General features: G+C 40.3%; 1 protein-coding gene across 3 annotated transcripts in view; it reads right to left on the bottom strand.

The window, feature by feature from the left end:
- Window positions 1-24,845, bottom strand: part of SVEP1 (sushi, von Willebrand factor type A, EGF and pentraxin domain containing 1) — a 280,520-nt gene that overhangs the window by 145,802 nt on the left and 109,873 nt on the right. For all 3 annotated transcript variants that reach the window (XM_069962108.1, XM_069962109.1, XM_069962110.1), the window contains exons 9-16: window positions 22,010-22,139; window positions 20,469-20,576; window positions 17,603-17,734; window positions 15,974-16,168; window positions 15,711-15,832; window positions 13,568-13,676; window positions 13,222-13,407; window positions 11,097-11,330 (exon numbers count right to left, since the gene is read on the bottom strand). In XM_069962108.1, the coding sequence (XP_069818209.1) occupies window positions 11,097-11,330; window positions 13,222-13,407; window positions 13,568-13,676; window positions 15,711-15,832; window positions 15,974-16,168; window positions 17,603-17,734; window positions 20,469-20,576; window positions 22,010-22,139 (1,216 nt within the window). The remainder of the gene's footprint in view (window positions 1-11,096; window positions 11,331-13,221; window positions 13,408-13,567; window positions 13,677-15,710; window positions 15,833-15,973; window positions 16,169-17,602; window positions 17,735-20,468; window positions 20,577-22,009; window positions 22,140-24,845) is intronic.

Below are 24,845 nucleotides of genomic sequence, written 5' to 3'. Positions count from 1 at the left end.
ATGGCTGTTTTACAACAACAGCTGTGGTTTAGTGTTAAACAGTGGCCGTTTTTTAGTGAATTGTTAGTACATAATGGGAACATAATCTTAAGATGTCTTTTGATTTCTAGCGCCAAGCTATTAGCAGCAGCGAATCTGTGAAACCCTTTAGGCTAGGTTCACACTATGTAACTGTGCGGCTGTATTTTTTATGCGGCTGTAAATGTGCGGATGAAACTACGGCCGTGGGAAAAGACATGCGGCTGAAAACATACGGTCATTTACTTGGAAATCTGGTTCAACTAAAAATAACAAATAAAATCTTAAGAAAGTGATGCAAACACCTCTGGATGCATCTGGGAAAGCAGGGAACACAGTTTACATGAATTGCTATTACCGGGGTTTGCGATCCTCTGCACTAATGCCGATGTCTCTCATGGTTAATCTATTAAAATAATAAAACACATTTTCGTTGTAATAAAGTGCCTTTCGTTGTTCAATAATTAAATTTAAACTAATCCATCATTTTGCAATTAAATATACTGTTAAAATAAATATACATATAAATAAATGTATATTTATATATATATTTATTTTTTGATAGTATATTTAATTGCAAAATGATGGATTCATTAGAATTAAATTATTGAACAACGAAACTGAATTTATTTAATCGAAAATGTGTTTTATTAATTAAATATTAATTAGTACAGGAAGCTCCAGTAAGCCGTTAATTCATATTGCCGGCAAAAGAGCATTCTGTACTAATCATCACTTTACTTTAATGAAAACATCAAATGTTTCTTCTAATTATGTTATCACAATAGCATTATTAGAAGAAACATTTAGAATTATATGTGCGCTCAGCTGATTGGCTGATCGGCTAAGCGCACATATAAAGAGCCGGTCCGCAGTACAGTGACTTCATTGTGCTGCGGACCAGCGAAGAGGACACATCGGGGTGAGTATAGAGCTCTCCCCACCCCCTCCCCAGCACTGCACCCCTCCCAGCAAGGAAGGGGGGGTCAGTTAACCCCTTCCTTGCTGGGATGGGTGCAGTCTGACATCAGTCTGGCCCCCAAGGGGTTAAGGGGGATGCAATACATCCTCCCTTAACCCCTTGGGGGCCAGACTGTAAGCAGCGATCTGTAAAGATGCTGCATACTGTAAGGTGCACAACACCGCTCACAATGATGGGTGTTGTGCTCCTGTTTGTGTGTTTTTTGTGTGTTTCTCCCTTTTTGTTTTTCAGATATCGGTATCCTGGGGATTACGTCGGATTCCGTGGACTACGTCGATGACCAGCGTTTTTTTTTTTTTTTATAAAATGGTCAATGAGGGGTGTGGGGGTGTTTTTATTTGAATAACATTTTTTTTTAACTTGTGTCTTGTCTTTATTTCTTTACTTTATAGACTTAGTAGTGGAAGCCGTCTAATAGACGGAATCCATTACTAAGTTGGGGCCTAGTGTTAGCTGGTATAAAATGGCTAACACTAACCCCCCATTATTACCCCAGTACCCAATGCCACCAGGGGTACTGGGAAGAGCCGGGTGCCAGTGGTCCCGGAGCGTCAAAATTGGCGCTCCTGGACCGGGCGGCAGCAGGCTGGTAAGATTTAGGCTGGGGAGGGCCTAAACCAATGGCTCTTCCCACCCTGGTGTTACCAGGCTGCTGTCGTTTGGTTTTTAACCCGGCTGGTTATAAAAATAGGGGGGACCCTATGCGGTTTATTTTTTTAAATAAATAAATAATTTAAAAAAACGCATAGGGTCCCCCCTATTTTTAGAACCAGCCGGGTTAAAAACCAAACGACAGCAGCCTGGTAACACCAGGGTGGGAAGAGCCATTGGTTTAGGCCCTCCCCAGCCTAAATCTTACCAGCCTGCTGCCGCCCGGTCCAGGAGCGCCAATTTTGACGCTCCGGGACCACTGGCACCCGGCTCTTCCCAGTACCCCTGGTGGCATTGGGTACTGGGGTAATAATAGGGGGTTAGTGTTAGCCATTTTATACCGGCTAACACTAGGCCCCAACTTAGTAATGAATTCCGTCTATTAGACGGCTTCCACTACTAAGTCTATAAAGTAAAGAAATAAAGAGAAGACACAAGTTAAAAAAATTTTTTATTCATCAACGTAGTCCACGGAATCCGACGTAATCCCCAGGATACCAATATCTGAAAAACAAAAAGGGAGAAACACACAAAAAACACACAAACAGGAGCACAACACCCATCATTGTGAGCGGTGTTGTGCTCCTTACAGTATGCAGCATCTTTACAGATCGCTGCTTACAGTCTGGCCCCCAAGGGGTTAAGGGAGGATGTATTGCATCCCCCTTAACCCCTTGGGGGCCAGACTGATGTCAGACTGCACCCATCCCAGCAAGGAAGGGGTTAACTGACCCCCCCTTCCTTGCTGGGAGGGGTGCAGTGCTGGGGAGGGGGTGGGGAGAGCTCTATACTCACCCCGATGTGTCCTCTTCGCTGGTCCGCAGCACAATGGAGTCACTGTACTGCGGACCGGCTCATTATATGTGTGCTGAGCCGATCAGCCAATCAGCTGAGCGCACATATAATTCAAAATGTTTCTTCTAATAATGCTATTGTGATAACATAATTAGAAGAAACATTTGATGTCTTCATTAAAGTAAAGTGATGATTAGTACAGAATGCTCTTTTGCCGGCAATATGAATTAACGGCTTATGGAGCTTCCTGTACTAATTAATATTTAATTAATAAAACACATTTTTGATTAAATAAATTCAGTTTCGTTGTTCAATAATTTAATTCTAACGAATCCATCATTGTGCAATTAAATATACTGTCAAAAAATAAATATATATATAAATATACATTTATTTAGATATATATTTATTTTAACAGTATATTTAATTGCAAAATGATGGATTTGTTAGAATTAAATTATTGAACAACGAAAAAGACTTTATTACAAAGAAAATGTGTTTTATTAATTTAATATATTAACTATTAGAGGCATCGGCATTCGGCATCATTGCCGGCTATTTTTGAAGTACTCCGTACGGACTGCCTGTCAATCCACGGCCGCGTTTCCAGCCGCAAACAATGGTCTTGTTCATTTTTTACGGGTCCGTTTACGTTCGGGCCGTAGATTCATACATAGTGTGCACTGTGCAGCCGTATATCCTATACTTTCCAGCGTACGCATGAACCACCAAAAATACCGCCGCACAATTACAGCCGCAAATACAGCCGCACACTTACATAGTCTGAACCTGGCCTTAAGCTGCAAGCAGAGGCCTTTATGAATTGGATGTTTGATCACAGAAAGGGGGTTATCCAGCTTTTACATTTTTTTAATATATCGCTGCACTGTTGGTAAACATAATAAAAATGTTATGCTTACCTCTTTGTGCTCCCCCGGTGTCCTGATGCAGCCTCTCCAATGTCTCCCTGCTGACTGCAGTTCTGCTACTATGAGACTGTCTTTGCGAGTGACAGCCCGCTTCGCCAATCACAGGCCACATTGTTGTCCCTCCTCAGGCAGTAATTTACCTGAGCAGTCTGTCACTTCTGAGACAAGTTGGTCTTGGAAATAGTGGGGCTGCAGTCAGCGAGGGACACTAGCACAAGGTCATTTCAACACCAGGGGAATGTGGAGAGGTAAGCATTACATGTTTATAATGTTTACCAACAGTTCAGCAATATATATAACAAAAAAAAGAAACTGAAAACACTGGATAACCCCTTTAAGGTCTAGGGAACTTCGAGGCCAAATCAACACCTTAAACTCGTCAAATCAAGTCCTCCAAATAATGCATTAGCAATTTCTATGACGTGGCAGAGCACATTATCTGCTAAAATTCATTGAATTTTCATTGATGGGATCACATGTTTTTTTTTTTACAATGTTTAGATTTTAAATGTTCAATAAGAAGGTTTTAAATGTTCAATAATAGAGCCCAAAAAAACATAATACTGTCAAAAGCATTACATTAACTCTGCTGGCTTGGCTTCTTCCCATAATGCATGGTGTCATCTTTTTCCCAGGTACTGTAAATTATACAAACACACACTCCATGGTCAAGCTATGATGTTCACAGGCTTTTGTAGGCATTTTTGGTGATGGGCTAGAACTCTGACAGGTGTGTAAGTATACAGCATCATATGCATCAAGCTGCAATGCACAGTCTCTTGCTGGTTGTTGCTTTTACCAACTTTTACTGATTGTTCACTTACTGCCTAATATATCCCACTCTTTGACTTTTCCATTGATCAACTTCACTATACCTGTGAATGATTTTAATGGGATCGCTGATCAGTGTACCATTTAACAATAAACAACAAAAAAATGACTACTGTGAGATCCAAGTGTAAGCCGCAATTATATATGCCAATAAATGTATGCACATATTCCAAGTATAAGCTGAAAAATCCCCTTGTAATTACAGGTTTAAGAGTTATTAGATGAAAAGCTTTGTCAATACTAATGTGTGATGAATAGGAATATGAACTTCGAGTATACACTACTGTTCAAAAGTTTGGGGTCACCCAAACAATTTTGTGTTTTCCATGAAAAGTCACACTTCTTCACCACCATACGTTGTGAAATGAATAGAAAATAGAGTCAAGACGTTGACAAGGTTAGAAATTATGATTTGTATTTGAAATAACATTGTTTTTACATCAAACTTTGCTTTTGTCAAAGAATCCTCCTTTTGCAGCAATTACAGCATTGCACACCTTTGGCATTCTAGCTATTAATCTGTTGAGGTAAGCTGGAGAAATTGCACCCCACGCTTCTAGAAGCAGCTCCCACAAGTTGGATTGGTTGGATGGGCACTTCTGGCGTACCATACGGTCAAGCTGCTCCCACAACAGCTCAATGGGGTTCAGATCTGGTGACTGCGCTGGCCACTCCATTACCTATGATAGAATACCAGCTGCCTGCTTCTGCTGTAAATAGTTCTTGCACAATTTAGAGGTGTGTTTAGGGTCATTGTCCTGTTGTAGGATGAAATTGGCTCCAATCAAGCGCTGTCCACTGGGTATGGCATGGCGTTGCAAAATTGAGTGATAGCCTTCCCTATTCAGAATCCCTTTTACCCTGTACAAATCTCCCACCTTACCAGCACCAAAGCAACCCCAGACCATCACATTACCTCCACCATGCTTAACAGATGGCGTCAGGCATTCTTCCAGCATCTTTTCATTTGTTCTGCGTCTCACAAACATTGTTCTTTGTGATCCAAACACCTCAAACTTGGATTCATCCGTCCACAACACTTTTTTTCCAGTCTTCCTCTGTCCAATGTATGTGTTCTTTTTCCCATCTTAATCTTTTTCTTTTATTAGCCAGTCTCAGATATGGCTTTTTCTTTGCCACTCTGCCCTGAAGCCCAAAATCCTGCAGCCGCCTCTTCACTGTAGATGTTGACACTGGTGTTTTGCGGGCACTATTTAATGATGATGCCAGTTGGGGACCTGTGAGGCGTCTGTTTCTCAAACTAGAGACTCTAATGTGCTTATCTTCATTCTTAGTTGTGCAACGCAGCCTCCCACTTCTTTTTCTACTCTGGTTAGAGCCTGTTTGTGCTGTCCTTGTGAAGGGAGTAGTACACACCGTTGTAGGAAATCTTCAATTCCTTAGCAATTTCTCGCATGGAATAGCCTTCATTTCTAAGAACAAGAATAGACTCTCGAGTCTCAGATGAAAGTTCTCTTTTTCTGGCCATTTTGAGCGTTTAATTTACCCCACAAATGTGATGCTCCAAAAACACAATCTGCTCAAAGGAAGGTCAGTTTTGTAGCTTTTGTAACGAGCTAGACTGTTTTCAGATGTGTGAACATGATTGCACAAGGGTTTTCTAATTATCAATTAGCCTTCTGAGCCAATGAGCAAACATATTGTACCATTAGAACACTGGAGTGATAGTTACTGGAAATGGGCCTCTATACACCTATGTAGATATTGTACCAAAAACCAGACATTTGCAGCTAGAATAGTCATTTACCACATTAGCAATGTATAGGGTGTATTTCTTTAAAGTTAGGACTAGTTTAAAGTTATCTTCATTGTGTCAGGGATTAGGGGCTTCAGTATAATTTTGGGACACAGAGAAGATAGGGTTAATGTGAATTCTCATTTATACATAATTTATAAAATGCTGATGTTGTTTATCAGGTTGGGTCACTCTGACCCATCCTGAGGACACTTATCTATGTTCTGGTCTACAGAACATTGATAGAAAGCTACAGAGACATAATAATTGAAGATAACTTAGCTAAATAAGCAGTAATAAACTGATTAGTGGGGAATCGATCAATACCAACTTTTAACCAACCATATTGGAAGTTTATTGTGTTCATTTTTGTTACTTCTTGTGTTTGAAATTTCAAGTGTCAGTGTTCAAATCTGAAAGATGAAAATTTAATTGCATCCCTAAATATCAATGAAAGTTTTAAGGTCTAATTGTAGATAATCCCAGATTTTACAAAGGTGGATGACACAAGACAGGATATACGGTGACCTCCACGCAGAATGAGGTGCCACTAGAGCAACCACCCTATCCGAGGTGTGAGGACAGTCACTGAGACAGGTAAAAATGGTTGAAGGTAACTGTGCAGATGTCAATGTGAACTTCAGGTACACTTTTTGATTACCCACGATTATGGGTCAATTGGCAAATTAGAAATTTTGTTGGAACCCTGGGCAAACCAATAAGTAACACAGTTCAAAGATCTAGCGCTGTCATAAAGAGCGGCTGACACAACATTGAGGTTCACACAGGTAACCCCAGAAGCCAAGAAGGGGGACAGAGGATGGATGAAGCTGCCGATGCTGCAATAATGAATGTAAGTTTGCCCATACCAACCTGGGATAACATATATTAAGTCCATAGAAGACATCAAAAAGAGTAGTTGATTAGTTAAGGGGGGTTTCCAGTATTAGGAATTGAGAATTCATAGGAGTCTACCTAGAACACTTGTGTATTATGGAGAAATTCTATTATGGTTTTCCAAAGTTGTTAACAAAAGGTGTATAGTTTTATACTTTGCTATGTTATTGTATACCTATAGGCCAAGTATAAAAAGGGGGAAGAAGGGAGACATGAATTAAGCAAATGAGCTTAGAACTCCACAAAAACTTATATTTCTGTGACTAAAAAAGTTTATTGTGTTCATTTTTGTTACTTCTTGTGTTTGAAATTTCAAGTGTCAGTGTTCAAATCTGAAAGATGAAAATTTAATTGCATCCCCAAATATCAATGAAAGTTTTAAGGTCTCATTGTAGATAATCCCAGATTTTACAAAGGTGGATGACACAAGTTAAGTTAATTCTCATAGATACATAATTTATAAAATGCTGATGTTGTTTATCAGGTTGGGTCACTCTGACCCATCCTGAGGACACTTATCTATGTTCTGGTCTACAGAACATTGATAGAAAGCTACAGAGACATAATAATTGAAGATAACTTAGCTGAATAAGCAGTAATAAACTGATTAGCGGGGAATCGATCAATACCAACCTTTAACCAACCACGTTGGATGTTATTCTTATTAATTTCCCTTATTCTGCAAGTAAGATGTTTACTCATATTGATCATTCTGCGCATGACCAGATACAATCACATGACTTCATCTATGGAAAATACCTAAAGATTCTGTGTTAATGTTTAATGAAGTGTACACCCTGCGAGGGGTATAAAAGAAGATGACTTTGTTGCAATAAACATGCTGCTACTCAGAACCATCTCGAGTTGTCTGCATCCTTCTTGGCCAAGTCGCCCCTTCAATCTGGCTACCATCCAATATACCTGAAGGTCTTACCCGAAGACCACCCTAACAATTGAAAAGTACAATGCTTTTCCTTAAAAAATAAGGACATTTCAATGTGACCCCAAACTTTTGAACGGTAGTGTATATATTATTTTTTACTTATAATCTTTTTTATTGAAAATTATATAGAACAATAAAGAAATGCAAGCGTGCCATAGTGAAAATTCACAGCAATAAACCACTTCACAGTTCAATGGTTAAGAATTTGTAAAATATGTATATATGTATATACCAAGATAGAAAAAGGCACAATATAAGAGTTGTATAACTCCACCAAATAATATACTATAACATGAAACCAGGGGTGGGGTGGGAAGCTGACGATCAACAGACAACAATCAAGACATAGGGACAAAGAGGGGAGAGAGAAGAAGAAAAGGAGAAGGTCCCTTGATTCACTATTCAGAGAGAATAAGGATATTCCGGTCTTACGGCCTCTAGGGGGTAGTGTATATAATATATATATATATATATATATATATATATATTAAAATGGAAGTTATGGACATTTTTACAATTGTCTGTAGGTATAACTTTAATGAGACCAGGACAGAAACTGGTCAAGCACTAATTTTAGTTATTACATAAAACTTCCCTTTAACAACTAAACAAAAGCCTGATCCTATTTTACATATTGACTTAAACTATGATTTATCATTTTTCATGGCAGCAGAGAACATCGCAGGCTTTATTTGAAGGAGGTAACACCATTATATAACTGGTATTTTCCTTCCCTGTTGAACTGAAGGCAGCAGTATGGGATTATTGTCTATATTGTCTATGGGAACTGCTGGAGAGTACAGTGAGAGACTCCATCTCCAGGATCATGGGTGGAAAGTCCAATTGCTGTAAATAGTGGTTAAGTTAAGTGGTCGGACATTTTTTTTTTTCAAAAGAGTCGGGGAGTTGGTGGCTGAACATAATAACATTCAACTACCTCGCTGGCTCCAGTGAAGGGTCCGCTGTCCTTAGCTCTGGTTCCTGGTCCCGCAGATGTTTCCTGGTCTGAACGGGAAGCCAGCGTTAGCTCTGCTCAGCCAGTCAGTGACATGAGGATGCTCCCTTATTTAAGGCAGCATAAACCTAGTAACAGATTCCCTTTAAATCTAACTGTGAGAAATATATAATGAGTCCATCTTGGAAGTGGAGTCGGGACCTGAAGTTGACGTAGGATGACACCTGGGGAGCACTAAAAGCTAAGAATACACTGTTTGGCTATGTTCACACTTGGTTTAACAGTGTCTGTTGCATAGCAACTGTTAAACTGCCCACTGTCTACATTCCTGCAGCCGATACCTCTTTATCTGCTGCAGGAACGTTCTTACATTTAGCCATTCACCTTAATGTAATGTGCGGCCGCCGCCGCACATTACATTGTATAAACAGCTATTATTTCCGTACACTGTTCACTGTACGGGCTTCAACATAACGCTGTGGAAACACAGCGGGCGGCATTGCATTGACTTTAATGCAATGCCGCCCCTGCAGTAAATAATGGACGCTGATTCTATTGCAATCAGCGTCTGTTCTTTACTGAAAGATTACATTGTGTGAACAAAGCCTTTATGTTATCCTTAGCAACCTATGAAAAGTCATTTTTGAGTGGAATACCCATTTAAACTTCAGTAAATAGACCAGTACAGAAGCCTGTTAAAGCTGATGCAGCTGGGTACTGTTTGAACATCAAGCTAAGCAGCATTTATATTCTGAATATGTTTCTCACTCCCATGCTCTTTACATAAATACAAAAGTGTATATGGAAACATCACACTCCTCCAACTGATTGATAAAACCTGGAGCAGAAAACAAAAGGAATATTCCGAGAGACGTTCAAAGTCAATCACTGTAAACAGTTTTTTACTTATCCAGCTGACAACAGGCTCTAGTAAAAATAATAATCCCCACAGGGATCTCGCTTAAAGTCTCATCCAAACGGCATTGAGAGTGATTAAAGAGTGGTGAGTTCCCGGTGGGATTTATTTAAGTGAGACCTACTGTCAGTGAGCAGTTAAGCTAAAAAAAGGACATCACTGACCTAAACACATAAATGATTTTGTTGCCAGATAGGACAAGAGTCATTTTTCTGGAATGCATGACTAACCACATAGCTGGTGCATGACTATAGGAGGTGCAAAGGATACAACTGACCGCGAGCCTTACAGCCCTAGGGATTCCAAAGGGCCACACTGACCCATATGAACAGACCAACTGTCAGACTAACACAGACACAACCAGACAGTGGGCTCTATCTGAACCACCCACTGTCCCTACCTAATTGCCTCAGCCGACCCTAGGCGGTCGCGGACAACCACGGAGACGTTCCCTGCGCTATATACGTGATACACAAAACAATACGGACAGACGAACACAATAAGGAATAGTAAACCAGGCCGGGTCAAACCACACGGGCAACGTAGTACAAAATCAGTAATCCAAAAAGAGTAGTCACAAGTCAGGCAGGAGGTCAGAAAAACGAGTCGAGCAGTAGGAGGGATAGGACGGGGAGCGCAGGAATATACAAGGGAGAGCTGGGACCAGGAATACACCTAATTAGCCAGCGCTGGGACTCAGTCTGTGCTTAGCTTTTATGCTGACCAAGAGCCCGGTCTGGATCCTTATTGGACAGGCGCTCTGATCTTCCAGGTACAGACAGGCAGAGAAACCTGTCAATCACAGCAACAACACAGGTGTAAAATCAAGACCAGGAGCTTCTCAGCTTAACTCCTGCATAGCCAGAAGCTGAGAAGCAATCGGGTGTGGCACACAAAGGAAAAACACCAGGTCCAGTTCACACAGGCTACTGCAGATTCCTGACACCAACACTATAAATACCATGCAAAAGTAGAGGCGAAAGGGTGAAAGAGGCAGATTATGTGGCTCTTAAATTGCAAGTTTTTAAATTAGTTAAAAACACCTAATAGAGAGAATGGAGGTAATGAACAGACTTCAACTTTACAGATCTAGGGTACAAACCCACACACTGTATACGCAGCAAATACGCAACAAATACGCAACAAATACGCAGCAGTTTGATGGTGAAGATTTAATGCTGAGTTCAGTTATTTAGATCTAATCTGCTGCGTTTTTGTTGCGTATTTGTTGCGTTTTTGCTGCGTATTCGCTGCGTATCGCAGCAGTAAATACGCTGTGTATACGGTGTGTGGGTTTATACCCCTAGAGTGTATTCTAAGACTACTCTTTTAGGCACTAAGGGGCATCTTTTTCCACTTTTGCTGTAATGAGAAAAGCTCATTAAGTTCAATAATATAAAAAAGTTATTTTCATCTAACTTACCGCACATTCGTCCCTTCAGTACAGATCCTGGCCTACAGAAGAGAACAGCTTTTCCTTCCTCCAATGAATTGCTATCAGCTATGATCATTTCTGAGGAAAAGTGGAAGGTGTTCAGGGGCTCCTTACGAAGAGTCCTCTTCAGCCTATTTGTTATGGTCTCTAAAGTTTTCAGGAGCCGCTCTTGGTTGGTTGATTCCAATGTATCATTTCTTTTCTCTGGTAATGGTATGCTTGCTGAAAATAATAATGGTGATAGTGTTAAAAATAGAATGAGCATAATTTTTTGTGCATTATGCAGACATTATATTCGGGCAGAAATTCACAGAGAACTTGAGCGTAAAGATGGTTATTTTGGCATCTGAGATACCATGTGATACTTCCCTCCAAACAACTGTGAAATATGATATATTCACATAAAGACAAAGCAGTAAAGGCATATTAACTAATGAATTGTACTGAAGTACCATCTTTATTTCCTAAAGTATAAATAAACATGTATAGAGTCGCTAGTTCTTTAACATCTCTAACACTCTAATAATAAGTTTCTTAAAAGTTCAGCAAGACATTTGCTTGACCTTCGAAACGATTAGTCATCCTAACCTACTGTTTCCTTTGAAAAAAATCCAAAAAGTAAAGATTAATGATCTGGTCAAAAATTAACATTAGACATAACATGGTGTTTATATGTGTCATGGATACATAATAAGCAATAATTTTTCATTGCTGCATACTAAATAAATAAATGCAATATTAGTTACCTCTCCCTTATATAGACGATAGTGGCTATGCGAAGACTACTAAGGTCTATGCAGGCTGCAAAAAAATAAAGGTGAACAAAGTTTTCCCAGCTAGCTTTCCTATCTGGGAAACTTTGTCCACGTTGTACACTCCAATCTTTTGACTGTTCGTGCCCCTGGGCAAGCTGCGGTGGATGAGGCACTGATATGTGCTGTATAGAGTTGTGCCTATGTCCTAGCACAACCCCGCAAGGTGAGAGATTCCTGCTTTACTCATTGCTATCTCACTACCTGGAAAATACTGCACCATCTCTCTTTCTCCTAAAAACATAAAGGTAGCAATTATACATAGAATTTCTTCACATTTATGTATGCTGAATCTAATTTAATGCACCCATTGACTTGATAGAATCCAAAGCAGTATCATTTTGGGCCTCTCAGACCAGGAAACGGCCGGGGAAAGAAGGGTATGCAGGCACCAGCGCTGGAGCCTGGAAGGTAAGGGCATGTTTTTTTTTTTTTTTTACACACCCTCCTCAGCAGCTTTGAAAAAAATATCCCTGCCCAGAGTTTTCCTTTAGTATTTAGGCTGCGTTCACACATACTGCATTTGCAGCTGATTTCACAATGCAAGTTCCGCGAGATCCTCATACCTTTTAACTCATTAGCTGCCAGACCTTTAAAGAAGCTCATACATTACCTGCCAGCGCTCCTGTTTGCTTCTCCAGCTCTCGGGTCACTGACAATAGATTGGAAATCCTCTGGGAGAATGCAGAGACCATAGGGCATAACTGTATCGCATATTGCAGTGGATTTTGCCATGGAACTCACAGCCTGAAATCCACTGCAAATGCGGCATGTGTGAATGCAGCCTTAAATGTTTTGATCATGTCCCCCCTTACTCTTCTTTCCTCTAGACTATACAGATGTAGATCCTTAAAGGGGTAGTGCGGCATTTAACATTTATTCACTAAATGACACACATTACTTTGTAATGTGTGTTATTTAAGTGAAGGGCCCCCTTCCCTGTGTCCCTCCCCCCTGGAAGTGTGGTGAAGTATACTTACTCAATTGCTGTCGATCCCGGCCACCATCCTGGGTCGACAACGTCATCTTCGGGAGGCCGGCCGGACCACTCCAGCCAGCCCTCATGCCGTCCCCCCTCTGGCGCGTCATCAGCTGCTCAGCCACGAGCATAGTTATGTTCAGCCAATAGCGGCTGAGCAGCTGATGATGGGGCAGAGGGGGGGGGGGGCGGCATGAGGGGCGGCTGGAGCGGTCGACAGCAATTAAGTAAGTATACTGCACCACACTTATTTTATCAATATATTTTGTTGTACTTTTTGTGCTTACCTGTAAAATTAATTACAATTACTTATTGTGCTTACCTGTAATATTAAAAATAAACCTAACTTTCTGTTCAGTAGCTGGAATATTCACTCTTTTATGCCTCTTCACACGCAGATGAGATGTGGTGTCAGACATTGACTTTTCACCCAGTTCATCTTCTGTTACATCAAAACCATCATCATAAGAGTAATCTAATCTGTTTGCAGCTCCCCAGCCACCAGGTCCTGGAAAGAGTTTACATGAGAAATTCTTATTTATTCATTTTAACATAAAATATGAATTTTTAAATAAAATAGCTATTTATATAAGGTGTAACATATACAGGAGGACCTTTAGAATGTAAGAAATAAATGAATAAATGTTAAATGGTAATTTTCCAGTCACCTATAGCAAATCCATTCTCATAATCATAATTGTATTCAAGGCACTGTCGCTGGTACTGATCTTCAAGCCGACATTCAATGTCATCAACATCACTGCAGAAGGATGGAACCTGTAAATAAATACCAGCCTATAAAATACCACACCAAAAGATATATACAACTGAAGTTTATACTCAAAATATAATGCTTCTATAAATATAAAGCTTCAGACAAAATGCAGTATATTTTTTATCTATTTGTAAATGCCACAGAAATAAATAGGAACTTAGTTTTTTTTTCTTTTACACTTTTTATTTCAGAGATTAAAAAAAAAAAAACAGAATTACACACAAGATCCATCCAAACACATTGCAAAATATCCCCCAACCCTCCCTCTCCTATCCCTATCTCCCCCTGCCTGACAGCACGAAAAAAGGAAAAAAAAAAAAAAAAAACTCATTCTGCTAGTGCATCAAGGCTCATTCCGCCATTTTTTCCATATTCTCTGGTACTTTACATACTCTTTGCTCCCTTTTTTGCCGCCAGGTTCTCATATACTCTATCCACTAACCCTCTCCACTCCTCCAACCCTGGGGGCATATCTTCCATCCATTTTCTAACAATGACCACCTTAGCGCATCCCAAAATTCTGTTAAGCAATGTGTTAGTTTCCCCATCCTCAATCAATCATGCGAGCAACAGCTAAGCCTTTGAGTATATACTAACAAAATCCATCCCCATCACCTGATCAACTGTTGAAAAATCTCTCTCCAAAACTGTGCAACTCTAGGGCATGGCCACATCTGATGCACAAGATCCACACCTATCTCCTGACATTTCTTGCCACTAATCTCACCAACCTTTCCAAACTGCATCAGCCTTTTGGGGTATAACACAACCAGTAGAAGATCTTAAAGTATATAAGCCTATGCGATGAACTTTTTGACGTGCACCCCAAATTTCTTACTATTCCAACTGAGTAGTTAATCTGTGATTTTCTATATTATGCTGTTTTTATTGTGATTTTGTGGTATCAATTTACTAAAGTAAAAGTTAACCCCTTCCTGCTCCACGGTGTACAGGTGTATCCTTGGAGCCATGTTGTTGGCGCTTCAGAGTGTACCTATATGGATGCCTGAAAGTCCCAGCCACAAGTTTTTTTTTTTTTTTTTTTTTTTTAAATTTAAATAGGGTCCGTTATTATAAATTATAACTGAAGTCAATGCATTAAAGTCAATGGAATGATGGCCGCCCAATACACATAGGGGGAGATTTATCAAACTGGTGTAAAGTAAAATTGTCTTAGTTGCCCCTAGCAACCAATTAGATCCCCCCTTTCATTTTTCAAAGAATCTGGGAGGAATGAAACATAGAATCTGATTGGTTGCTAGGGGCAACTAAGACAATTCTACTTTATACTAATTTAATAACTCTCCCCCATAGTGTATTAAATAACAGACTTTGTGTGGGCATCAAATTAAATAATAATTATTTGTGTGCATTATTTTTAGTTATTCAAACTTTTTTTTGCCACCCTTTTACTGTCTTTACTTTAATTCAATGGACCCTCAAAAAAGAACAACACCCAAAAGGGCCTAAACTAGAACAATGTACCAACAGCTGTAATTGCAATGATGGGCGCCCAAAATGCGAAATGACATTGCCTCTGCTACACAATGAACAGAGACAAACTCCATTTACTGGGTATTGCAGCACCAAACATATGTGCGATAAGGGTACTGGGTGTCTGGCCCCCACCGATCAGTGACTGATCAGCTATCCTGTGGATAATTTATTAGTGAATTTTGCCCAGAAAGCCATTTTAATATGAGTTCAACTGCAGTTACACATCTCCTCTGCTACACAATGAGTTGCTTATATTAGAATTGATTATATTTTAGTTTAGAATACTTAGAATTTTAGTTTAAAACACTAGTCTATAATTTCCAATAAGGAAACTAATGCAACAGCAAGCCATCTTCAAACATGTGCTCTCACAGTTTTGTGTACTGTACTGTGTAATAGCACTTAGAAACACCTAGCGTCATCCTGGCTTAGTTTTACTTGAGACATCCAAGGTGTTAACGTTCATGCATTCTTGCACAATAATTTGTAAAAGTGAAATCCACTTTTCAATGAATTGCAAGAAAAGCTAACTCACGTACCATTTTACCAAGAGATGTTTGGAAAGCATCTGCAAAGTTCTTCAGCAGGTTGGTGTCATCACATCGTGTGGCCTTATAAAGCGTTTCAAATGACTTAAATCCATGGTTAGCAAAACGCTTCACTGTAGATTATAAGTGTAAATGAATGGGGTTATTAATCTTGTTTTCCTAGTGCTCTTGGATAACACATTTAGCTAGTGATTCTCAAGATCTTTTCCACTACCCATATTCCATACAACATTATAATATGTGATGGTGCTTACCAGAGCAGTCTGGCCATTCAGTTGTTTGTGGTGGTTTCCATAATCCATCCTTAAAAGTACAGTACAGATTCTGAACTGAGCCTTCTGCTACTTCAAATCCTTCTTTACACTGTATGGTGCAGTTTACACCATCTGTGTCCTTAGAGCAGACAAATTCTCCATTTTGAGGTGTTGATGGAAGCTCACACGGTGAACCTACAAGTAAGAAAGTAAAAACATGATTTTATGATTGAGTAAATGTCAACATGTAAGTTCTAGTTTACTTTTTTATTTTTTTTTATTTTATTTCTCTCAGCTTTTATCTTTAAAAAAAAAATCACTTTCTTTTACATAGGGATTAAAATAAAAAATACAATTTTAAATACAAAGTCACACGCAAAGTATAAAGATTTACACAGATATATTTAATACCTCTCACCCCAGCCCTGGTTTACTAATATACTTTAACTATACTTTATACTTTAAGTGTTAAAGTGGAGGCTTTATGCTACCAGTATGGTGAAAACAAATTGTATTTGTGTGCTGTTTTTAGGTGGTCTTTAAGATGTCTTGAGGCCCAAAAAAAAGCTGTGAATTCTGGAAACATTCTAGTAAGATGAGATATGGCATGCTCGAGTTCAAATACACTTTGGTACATATATGTTTTAATGTCAATTCCAAGTATTTAAAGGGGTATTCCACTAAAAAAATGATTTGCAATATTTAATAGTACCTAAAAAGTTAAATATATATGCAATTGGATGTTTTTACAGCCTCTGCACCATTTTTGATCTTTTTTAGGTGTCTCACCCAAGGTCAGCACAAAAATGCTGTTACACTGAGACTTCTCTGTCTTGTTTACAAGACAAGGTCACATGTCCTCTGTCTTTGTTTTGGGCTGGGTTGTGTAAATATTTACTGCTGCTAACCCAGCCCACTGCAGAGACACAGGACAGTACAGGCTTGTCTCCTGTGTGAGAGGTGACAGGAGATACATTTCCCCAGCACAGCAGCCCCTGCGCACAGATGGATGAGGGAAGGAGAGAGAGAGGTGAATGCAGGGAGGAAACAGCAATGCACCAGGAAGGGAATAAGAGAGGGAGAGACGTGAACGCAGGGGAGGAATCAATAATGGATCAGGGAGAAAGGGAGAAATTATGACAGAATGGAGGAGGGTGAGGGAGACATAGGAGGTGTGGTGCATGCTGGGAGTTGGAGTCTCCTGGCCAGCACCATATTGAAAAGCATGACAGAATTTTAAAAACTTTGATATAGAGAACAGAAGCATGCAGAAATTCAAGAATAGTGTCAAAATGCTCAGGAAGACACAGTGATAACAACAGGGCTGCTTTTGCAATTCTTTTATTAACTGCATTGGGTGGAATACCCCTTTAATGTAATTGTTTAATAAATTACTATATTATAGCTTGAACACTTTACTGGTTTATGTGTTCTTTTACTGAATACCATTAAGGAACTTCATGATAGCAGTTTAGTGGTACAATTCTAATCTATGAAATATTTCATGGCTTCAAGAAATTAAAAAAGCAATACAATAATAGTAACAGTAATGTTCTAAAGACACATAACAGAATGTGAAAAATAACATATACATAATAAATGACTGGGGTAAATGACCTCATACTGTACCTTTAATGACTATGTGAATCTCACATGTTCTAGTATTACCCGAAGGATCACTGGCAAGATACTCTACAACGGTTTCCCCTTTAGGGAAAATATCTCCAGGAGAATGGGTTTTGGTAATAATTAATGGAGCACCTAGAAATGCAGGAAAATAGTACAGAAATTTAGATTCACGCCTAAATATAATTTATGTTAGAATATAGCAGTTTAATGTCCTCGTAAGTCATAGCGTGCATTTGGAATTTTATATGAAAATAAGTTATGTTGTCTAGAAGTTGCTCACTTTAGTTATTTTATTAACTTTCACAGACCAGTGTTTCTCAACTGGGTTCAGTGGAATCTACTTAGCGGTACCAGAAAAAGACATCAACAGTAAAAGATGTAATATAGCACCTTTTTGACACAATGCTGCCAAAATTGTAGCAAAGATTTCAGCTATATTGCCACAAATTGCAATAAAATAGTGCAAACTGGATCAAAAACTCCAGTGCTACAAAAATACTATGTGTGAACACAGCCTAACACCTCAAATTAATGCAATGTCCTGGAACCCATGTGCCTCTGCTAGGTTCCTACTGCTGTCAGTCAGCACTGATATATGTCTTTTCTTGGTACCTTTCTTATATGCTATATGTAATACTGCTTTTTGTCCACAAGATATCAACAATTTTTTCCTATAACAGCCAGTACATTGAAGGTTTCAGTGGTTATTTTGTTCTTTGTATGTTCTTACACTGTACTGTATGTGTGAGAGAATGGTTGCCAGCAACTGCCCTCTCCTCAGTCTACCAGAGGCTGTTTCCAGAAGGTTCTAACCTTCTTGTATCAGGTACCATGTTACCTCAGGCTGCTATTCACCAATAGAAGACTAGCCCAGCCTTAGCCTATAAATAGCTGGTAGAAAGAATCATGAGGGACTTTTTGTCTTCTGGTTAGTCCTGACTCTCATCCCCGAGCAGAGATAGTTCCTTTCTAGGGCCTAGTCCCTGTAGCCAGACGTCCATGTGCCTAACTGGACCTGGCACTCCGTGATCTCTTTCATAATTAGGCAGTCTCTCAATAGCCGTGAGTATGGGTTATCTTCTGCCTAGACAGGCCATCTCCTGGTACCATTTTATTGCAGTACTTAATGATGCGTTTGCACAGAAATTTATGGCAGATTTTTGAAGCCAAAACCAGGAACAGACTATAAACACGGAAAAGGTCATAAAGAAAAGATTGAGATTTCTCCTCTTTCCAAATCCATTCCTGGCTTTGGTTTCAAAATCTCTAAGATAAATCTCTCTGTGTAAAGGCACTTTAAAGGGAAACTATCAGTAGGTTTGTACATACAAACCAGTTGATATGTACCTGTTGCAGCTGAGTTGCCCATTCTGGCATCAGTCTTCTTATTCTTCTATGTGGCACTGTTTAGGAGTTTTTTTTCTCTGAAATAAATTTGCTAATTAGTTCCTCAGCCCCTCAGTACAGTGCCCCGCCCCAATACGGGCTGGCAGACAGGCGAGACATTGCTATGAGGGGCAGAGGAATGTCCCCAGTGCACCAAAAGGACTAATTAGCACATTTATTTTGGAAGAAAAAGCTCCTAAATAGTGCCAGAGGAATAAGAAGAATGAGCCCCTCAGCCAACAACAGGTACACATCAGTGTTATTGTACCTCATTATGTTTCAACCTCTTTAACGGGCTGGCCATCAACGTACTGGATAGCCACCTCCAATAGGTGGCACTAGAGAAACAGTTGAGGGCTAATTTGCATGCCTTTTTCCAGGGAAGCATTACCTGGACTATGGTACTCCCAATGCCAACTTGCAGTCTCCACAAGGAGTAGCTGACCTATTTAGACTATGTTTACCCAATTTTGCTTTACAGCCTTCTTAGATAGCAGCCATTTTGATATCTATAATTTGATATTTATAATTACGGCTGCAAATGGTCATCATGATCATTATTTGTTGCCAAAATTGTCAAAAAACAGCCATCTTTTGGTGTCAGAATGACATTCATCAAAAAATATATTACGTTGTGTGAACATACCTTCAAATGTACATTAAGGCTACTGTAGGTTCACATACAGTAAAATAAAATCATAACACACAGAAAAATAAGTATTAAACACAGCTACATCACGGTCCGTCCATACAGACTTTGTAAAAAATGTTTTTTGTTTTTTTTACAATGTATGCACAAAGTGACATTTTTAATTAAAAATGTGGCTGCATTTTATACCTATTTTACAGTTAGATTTTGACTACATTTTAGGCTATGTTCCTACTTTGAAAACATGTCGGGAGAAGGCATCCGTCTTGTTATATAGCTGCTAATAAAGAACATAGGGGGAGATTTATCAAACTGGTGTAAAGTACAATTGTCTTAGTTGCTCCTAGCAACCAATCAGATTCCACCTTTCATCCCTCACAGATTCTTTGAAAAATGAGAGGTGGAATCTGATTGGTTGCTAGGGGCAACTAAGACAAATGTACTTTACTCCAGTTTGATAAATCTCCCCCAAAATCTTTATTAATGGCTGTCCATTTAATGGGATCACCGCTTTCTCCAATATATTCCCAAAGTGGGAACATAGCCTTAATTTAAATGCTTTTCTGTCTATTTATGGTTGTCAAAGTTACTGACTTAGCGCCTGTACTATGAAAAGAATGTTATTATAGGCAGAAATCAGATGAGAACTATGTGGCTTCAAATGACCACTATCAGTTATTACACATTACCAATTTTAAATGCCCTAAACTGCCAATAGATTCCCTTTAAATTAGGACATCTTATCCTTTTGACAATGGAAATCCTTGTGGTGCTTTTACAACCATAATGGCTACCTTGCAAAAACTAGGAATCTATTGAAGTCCGATTTACCTGAGTTATCAGAGAATTGCGGTTCCTCCCACATCACACTCTGCATGCTGTCAATGGTTTGAGTGGCTGGAGGGGATCTGCATCTGTCTATGACTGGTGGATCTACATCTAAAAACACATAACACAAATGAAAGTTGTTGTATAAGATTAAAACACATGGCTGCTTCCTTCTGAAGCTATACGTGTCGATGGGTTGTGTCAGACATTGCAGCTTAGTGTCTATGAAGAGAATAGGACTCCACTATAATATCAGAAATAACCTGGGGACAGGTACCGCATTTGGAAAAAAGCAGACATGTTTCCTAATTTTTCTAAGTTCTCCGGGAAAAACAAACAAACTATAACTCAATATTCGAAGCATGTGTGAGGCTTTACACGACACTACAGGTGTGCATTATCATTATATCTGGAACTGTTCTTCTATGCCATTATCACCTATTTATGTGTAAAATCCGTCTATTCTAAATGTATTTAATCTATACTAATCTTCCCAATTTAGCACCCCTGGATTTGGTTCACAGTAGGGTGTGAAGACCTTAATAGGGCTTCATTAGAGAGAATAGGGAATGGCTATATTATTCTATTAAGCAAGCTGTAGGTGGTTTCTGATTTTGGAAGCCACCTTGCATTTATAATAAGCATTTACTGTTCAATGTTTCTTAACTAATCCACTTAAATTGTTAAACCCCACTATTTTCTTTGTTAATTTATTGTCACTTTAGGTTTAAACTATAAAACATTTCAGTGCACAGCTTACAGTAACAGTATGAAGTAACTGTCCTGGTGTGATGACTAACTAATGACTGTGAAAGAGCCTCATCTGTAAGTATTATGGAAAAGAATAAAAGCAGAGAGTCGCAAAATCCAGGCATTTATTTCAAGCTTTAAACCATTTTATTTGTACTTTTTGTCTGCTTGCTGACCATGTAAAAATACACATACACACACACACACACACACACACACACACACACACACAAACACTGTAGGATGCGTTCACACCTACAGAATCGGCAGCAGATCTGCAGCAGATTCGCAGCAGATTTGATGGTGCAAATTTGATGCTGTGTTCAGTTATTTAAATGAAATCTGCTGCGGATCTGCTGCGGATCCGCAGCAGAAAATCAGCTGCGGATCCGGTAAGTGTGAACGTACCCATACTGTAGAACAAAAAAAAGAAAAGAATAACAAATAAAGTTTTATGTGTTTATTGTTCAATGTTACCATAACTTCTAGATTGACGCGGTGACCCATGTCCATAGGCCTCTCACTAGCCAGCCAACACCCCACTCTACACTGAAGAGGGGCAACAACCCCTGTCAACAGCTGTCTGAAGAAGGGTAGAAATTTTGGCTTGGCATATGTTCTATGACTCCTAGATGGAGTGAAACACTGACTTAAAGAAATATCACTCTGCCTAGGTGATGTGAGAGCTATTTGCATATCCTTTCTTCACATAACTCCTATAGACACTAATACATATAAACAACAATGGGACAAATATGGCACCAAACATATCTGGCAATGTACTGAAAACTTACCAATAACCTTGACGTTGAAGGTACAACTTGCTTGGTTACCTGAACTGTCTGTTGCAGTGTATTTTACAGAAACCTCCCCAATAGGAAACATATGAGGTGGTAAAAAAGCTGGACTAACCTCAATCAACACCTAGATGAAAGAAGTATTTAGAGAGTATATATTATGATATATGGTACTCATGTTAAGCTTTAAACTGTTCCATTATGATTTAGTAATAAGTTACTTGGCAGTGCCCCATGACATGAACCAATGGCTGTATGTGAATATTTCTGCATTCGTTGTTTAGGGTCCATGCAATCATCATGTCAATCATATCAGAAATCCAAGGGCATGCCCTATGGTTTCTGACACAGAGGCCAAGACTTAAAGGAGCTGTTAACTTTCAATTTACCATGCTGCCTCTGCTATGGGGAACATAATAGCATGTACACTAAGCATGTATATTTTCCTGTCTCGATCTGCTGCAGCTGTCCATTCCCAGGCCACCCATGTCTACCACTGTCTTCTTCAGAGCTTGCAATGACGTGACGTGCAGATAATGTTAGAATCGATTTGATTTTTTGTGAAAATCGCAATTCGATATTCCCAAAAAATATTCCAGCAGGGCGGGCGGTGCGGTCGGGGCAAGCGGGAACGGCGGCACTGAGTGTTGGACCGGCGGTATGCAAGGCGGGAGGGAGCTGCGGTGAGGTGTCGGGGTGGACGAGAACTGCGGCGCTGAGTGTCGGGCGGGCGGTGCAGCGATATGCAAGGCGGGCAAGAGCTGCGGTGAGGTTCCGGAAGTGTCAGGAGCTGTGGCGCTGAGTGTCGAGCGGGCAGGAGCTGCGGCGAGGCGCAGGGTGAGCGGGCAGTCAGCAACAGCCTCCAGCCGCTTAAAAGAGCAGTGAGTGACTGACCTGCCCCCGCCCCTTAATACAGCGTCCCGCTCCCCTCTTGGCCGCACATGCAGGTCCCCGGTCTCTGGAGGAGCCGAGGAGGCTGCAGGGACTGTACAATAGGGTGATATCGCCGCTGCGGGTCCTGGAGCTGTACAGCGGGACACCCGAACCCGCTGCACAGCTCCAGTAATGGCAGCGTCGCTATCACCCTATTGTACAGTCCCTGCAGCCTCCTCGGCTCCTCCAGAGACCAGGGACCTGCATGTGTACCGGGGTAAGGAGAGGAGGAGGAGGGCTATGTGCACTCCTGCCTCAGTCACCCCCAGCTGCCCCAGTTTCCCCCAGTCACCCCCAATGTACTACTACTTCCCCCCCCTAATCCTATGCCTGTACTACTACTGCCCCCCTCATCCTTTACCTGTACTACTACTGCCCAACTCATCCTATACCTGTACTACTACTACCCCCCTCATCCTATACCTGTACTACTACTGCCCAACTCATCCTATACCTGTACTACTACTGCCCCCTCCTCATCCTATACCTGTACTACTACTGCCCAACTCATCCTATACCTGTACTACTACTGCCCAACTCATCCTATACCTGTACTACTACTGCCCCCTCCTCATCCTATACCTGTACTACTACTGCCCAACTCATCCTATACCTGTACTACTACTACCACACCCCTCATCCTATACCTTTACTACTACTACCACACCCTTCATCCTATACCTGTACTGCTACCACATTCCTCATCCTATACCTGTACTACTACTACCACACCTCTCATCCTATACCTGTACTACTACCACACTCCTCATCCTATACCAGTACTACTACTACCCCACCCCTCATCCTATACCTGTACTACTACCACACTCCTCATCCTATACCTGTACTACTACCGCACCACTCATCCTATACCTGTACTACTACCGCACCACTCATCCTATACCTGTACTACTACCGCACCACTCATCCTATACCTGTACTACTACCCCACCCCTCATCCTATACCTGTACTACTACCACACTCCTCTTCCTATACCTGTACTACTACTACCACACCCCTCATCCTATACCTGTACTACTACTGCCCCCCTCATCCTATACCTGTACTACTACCACACCCCTCATCCTATTCCTGTACTACTACCACACCCCTCATCCTATATCTGTACTACTACCACACTCCTCATCCTATACCAGCACTACTACCACACTCCTCATCCTATACCTGTACTACTACCGCACCACTCATCCTATACCTGTACTACTACCGCACCACTCATCCTATACCTGTACTACTACCGCACCACTCATCCTATACCTGTACTACTACCGCACCACTCATCCTATAGCTGTACTACTACCGCACCACTCATCCTATACCTGTACTACTACCGCACCACTCATCCTATACCTGTACTACTACCGCACCCCTCATTTTTACCTGTACCACCACACCCCTTATCCACTATAACTCCACTACTACACACCCCTTATCCACTATTACACCCTACCTAGATATCTCCTATACTACATGGGGGCACAGAGGAGGCTTGTATACTACATAGGGGCATAGAAAGCACTGTTACAGTAGGAAGCAATACAGTTGTCTCAAACGTCATTAAAATAATATCTGACGTTGCAGGGAGAAAAATGTTCTTTTTATTTAGCAAAGAAAAAAAATCGAGATTTAAATCGAGAATCGTCCAAAATTTTCTAAAAATCGAGATTTTATTTTTTGCCCATATTGCCCAGCCCTACGTGCAGACAAGAAAATGACCACTCAGCATAGACAGCACAGTCAGCAGCAGACACTGTGTGGCCTGAAATGGGGGGCAAAAGCAAAGCTTCATGTTCCAGCTTAAATACATGCACCATAAAAAACATGCAGTTGAAAACACTGTTGGTGTGGATGAACCCATTTTTTTTTTAAATCTTCCTG

Source organism: Dendropsophus ebraccatus, chromosome 3 (genome assembly GCF_027789765.1).
Source record: "Dendropsophus ebraccatus isolate aDenEbr1 chromosome 3, aDenEbr1.pat, whole genome shotgun sequence".
In the NCBI taxonomy this organism is placed as follows: domain Eukaryota; kingdom Metazoa; phylum Chordata; class Amphibia; order Anura; family Hylidae; genus Dendropsophus; species Dendropsophus ebraccatus.
This window is presented reverse-complemented; position numbering and strand designations above follow the sequence as displayed.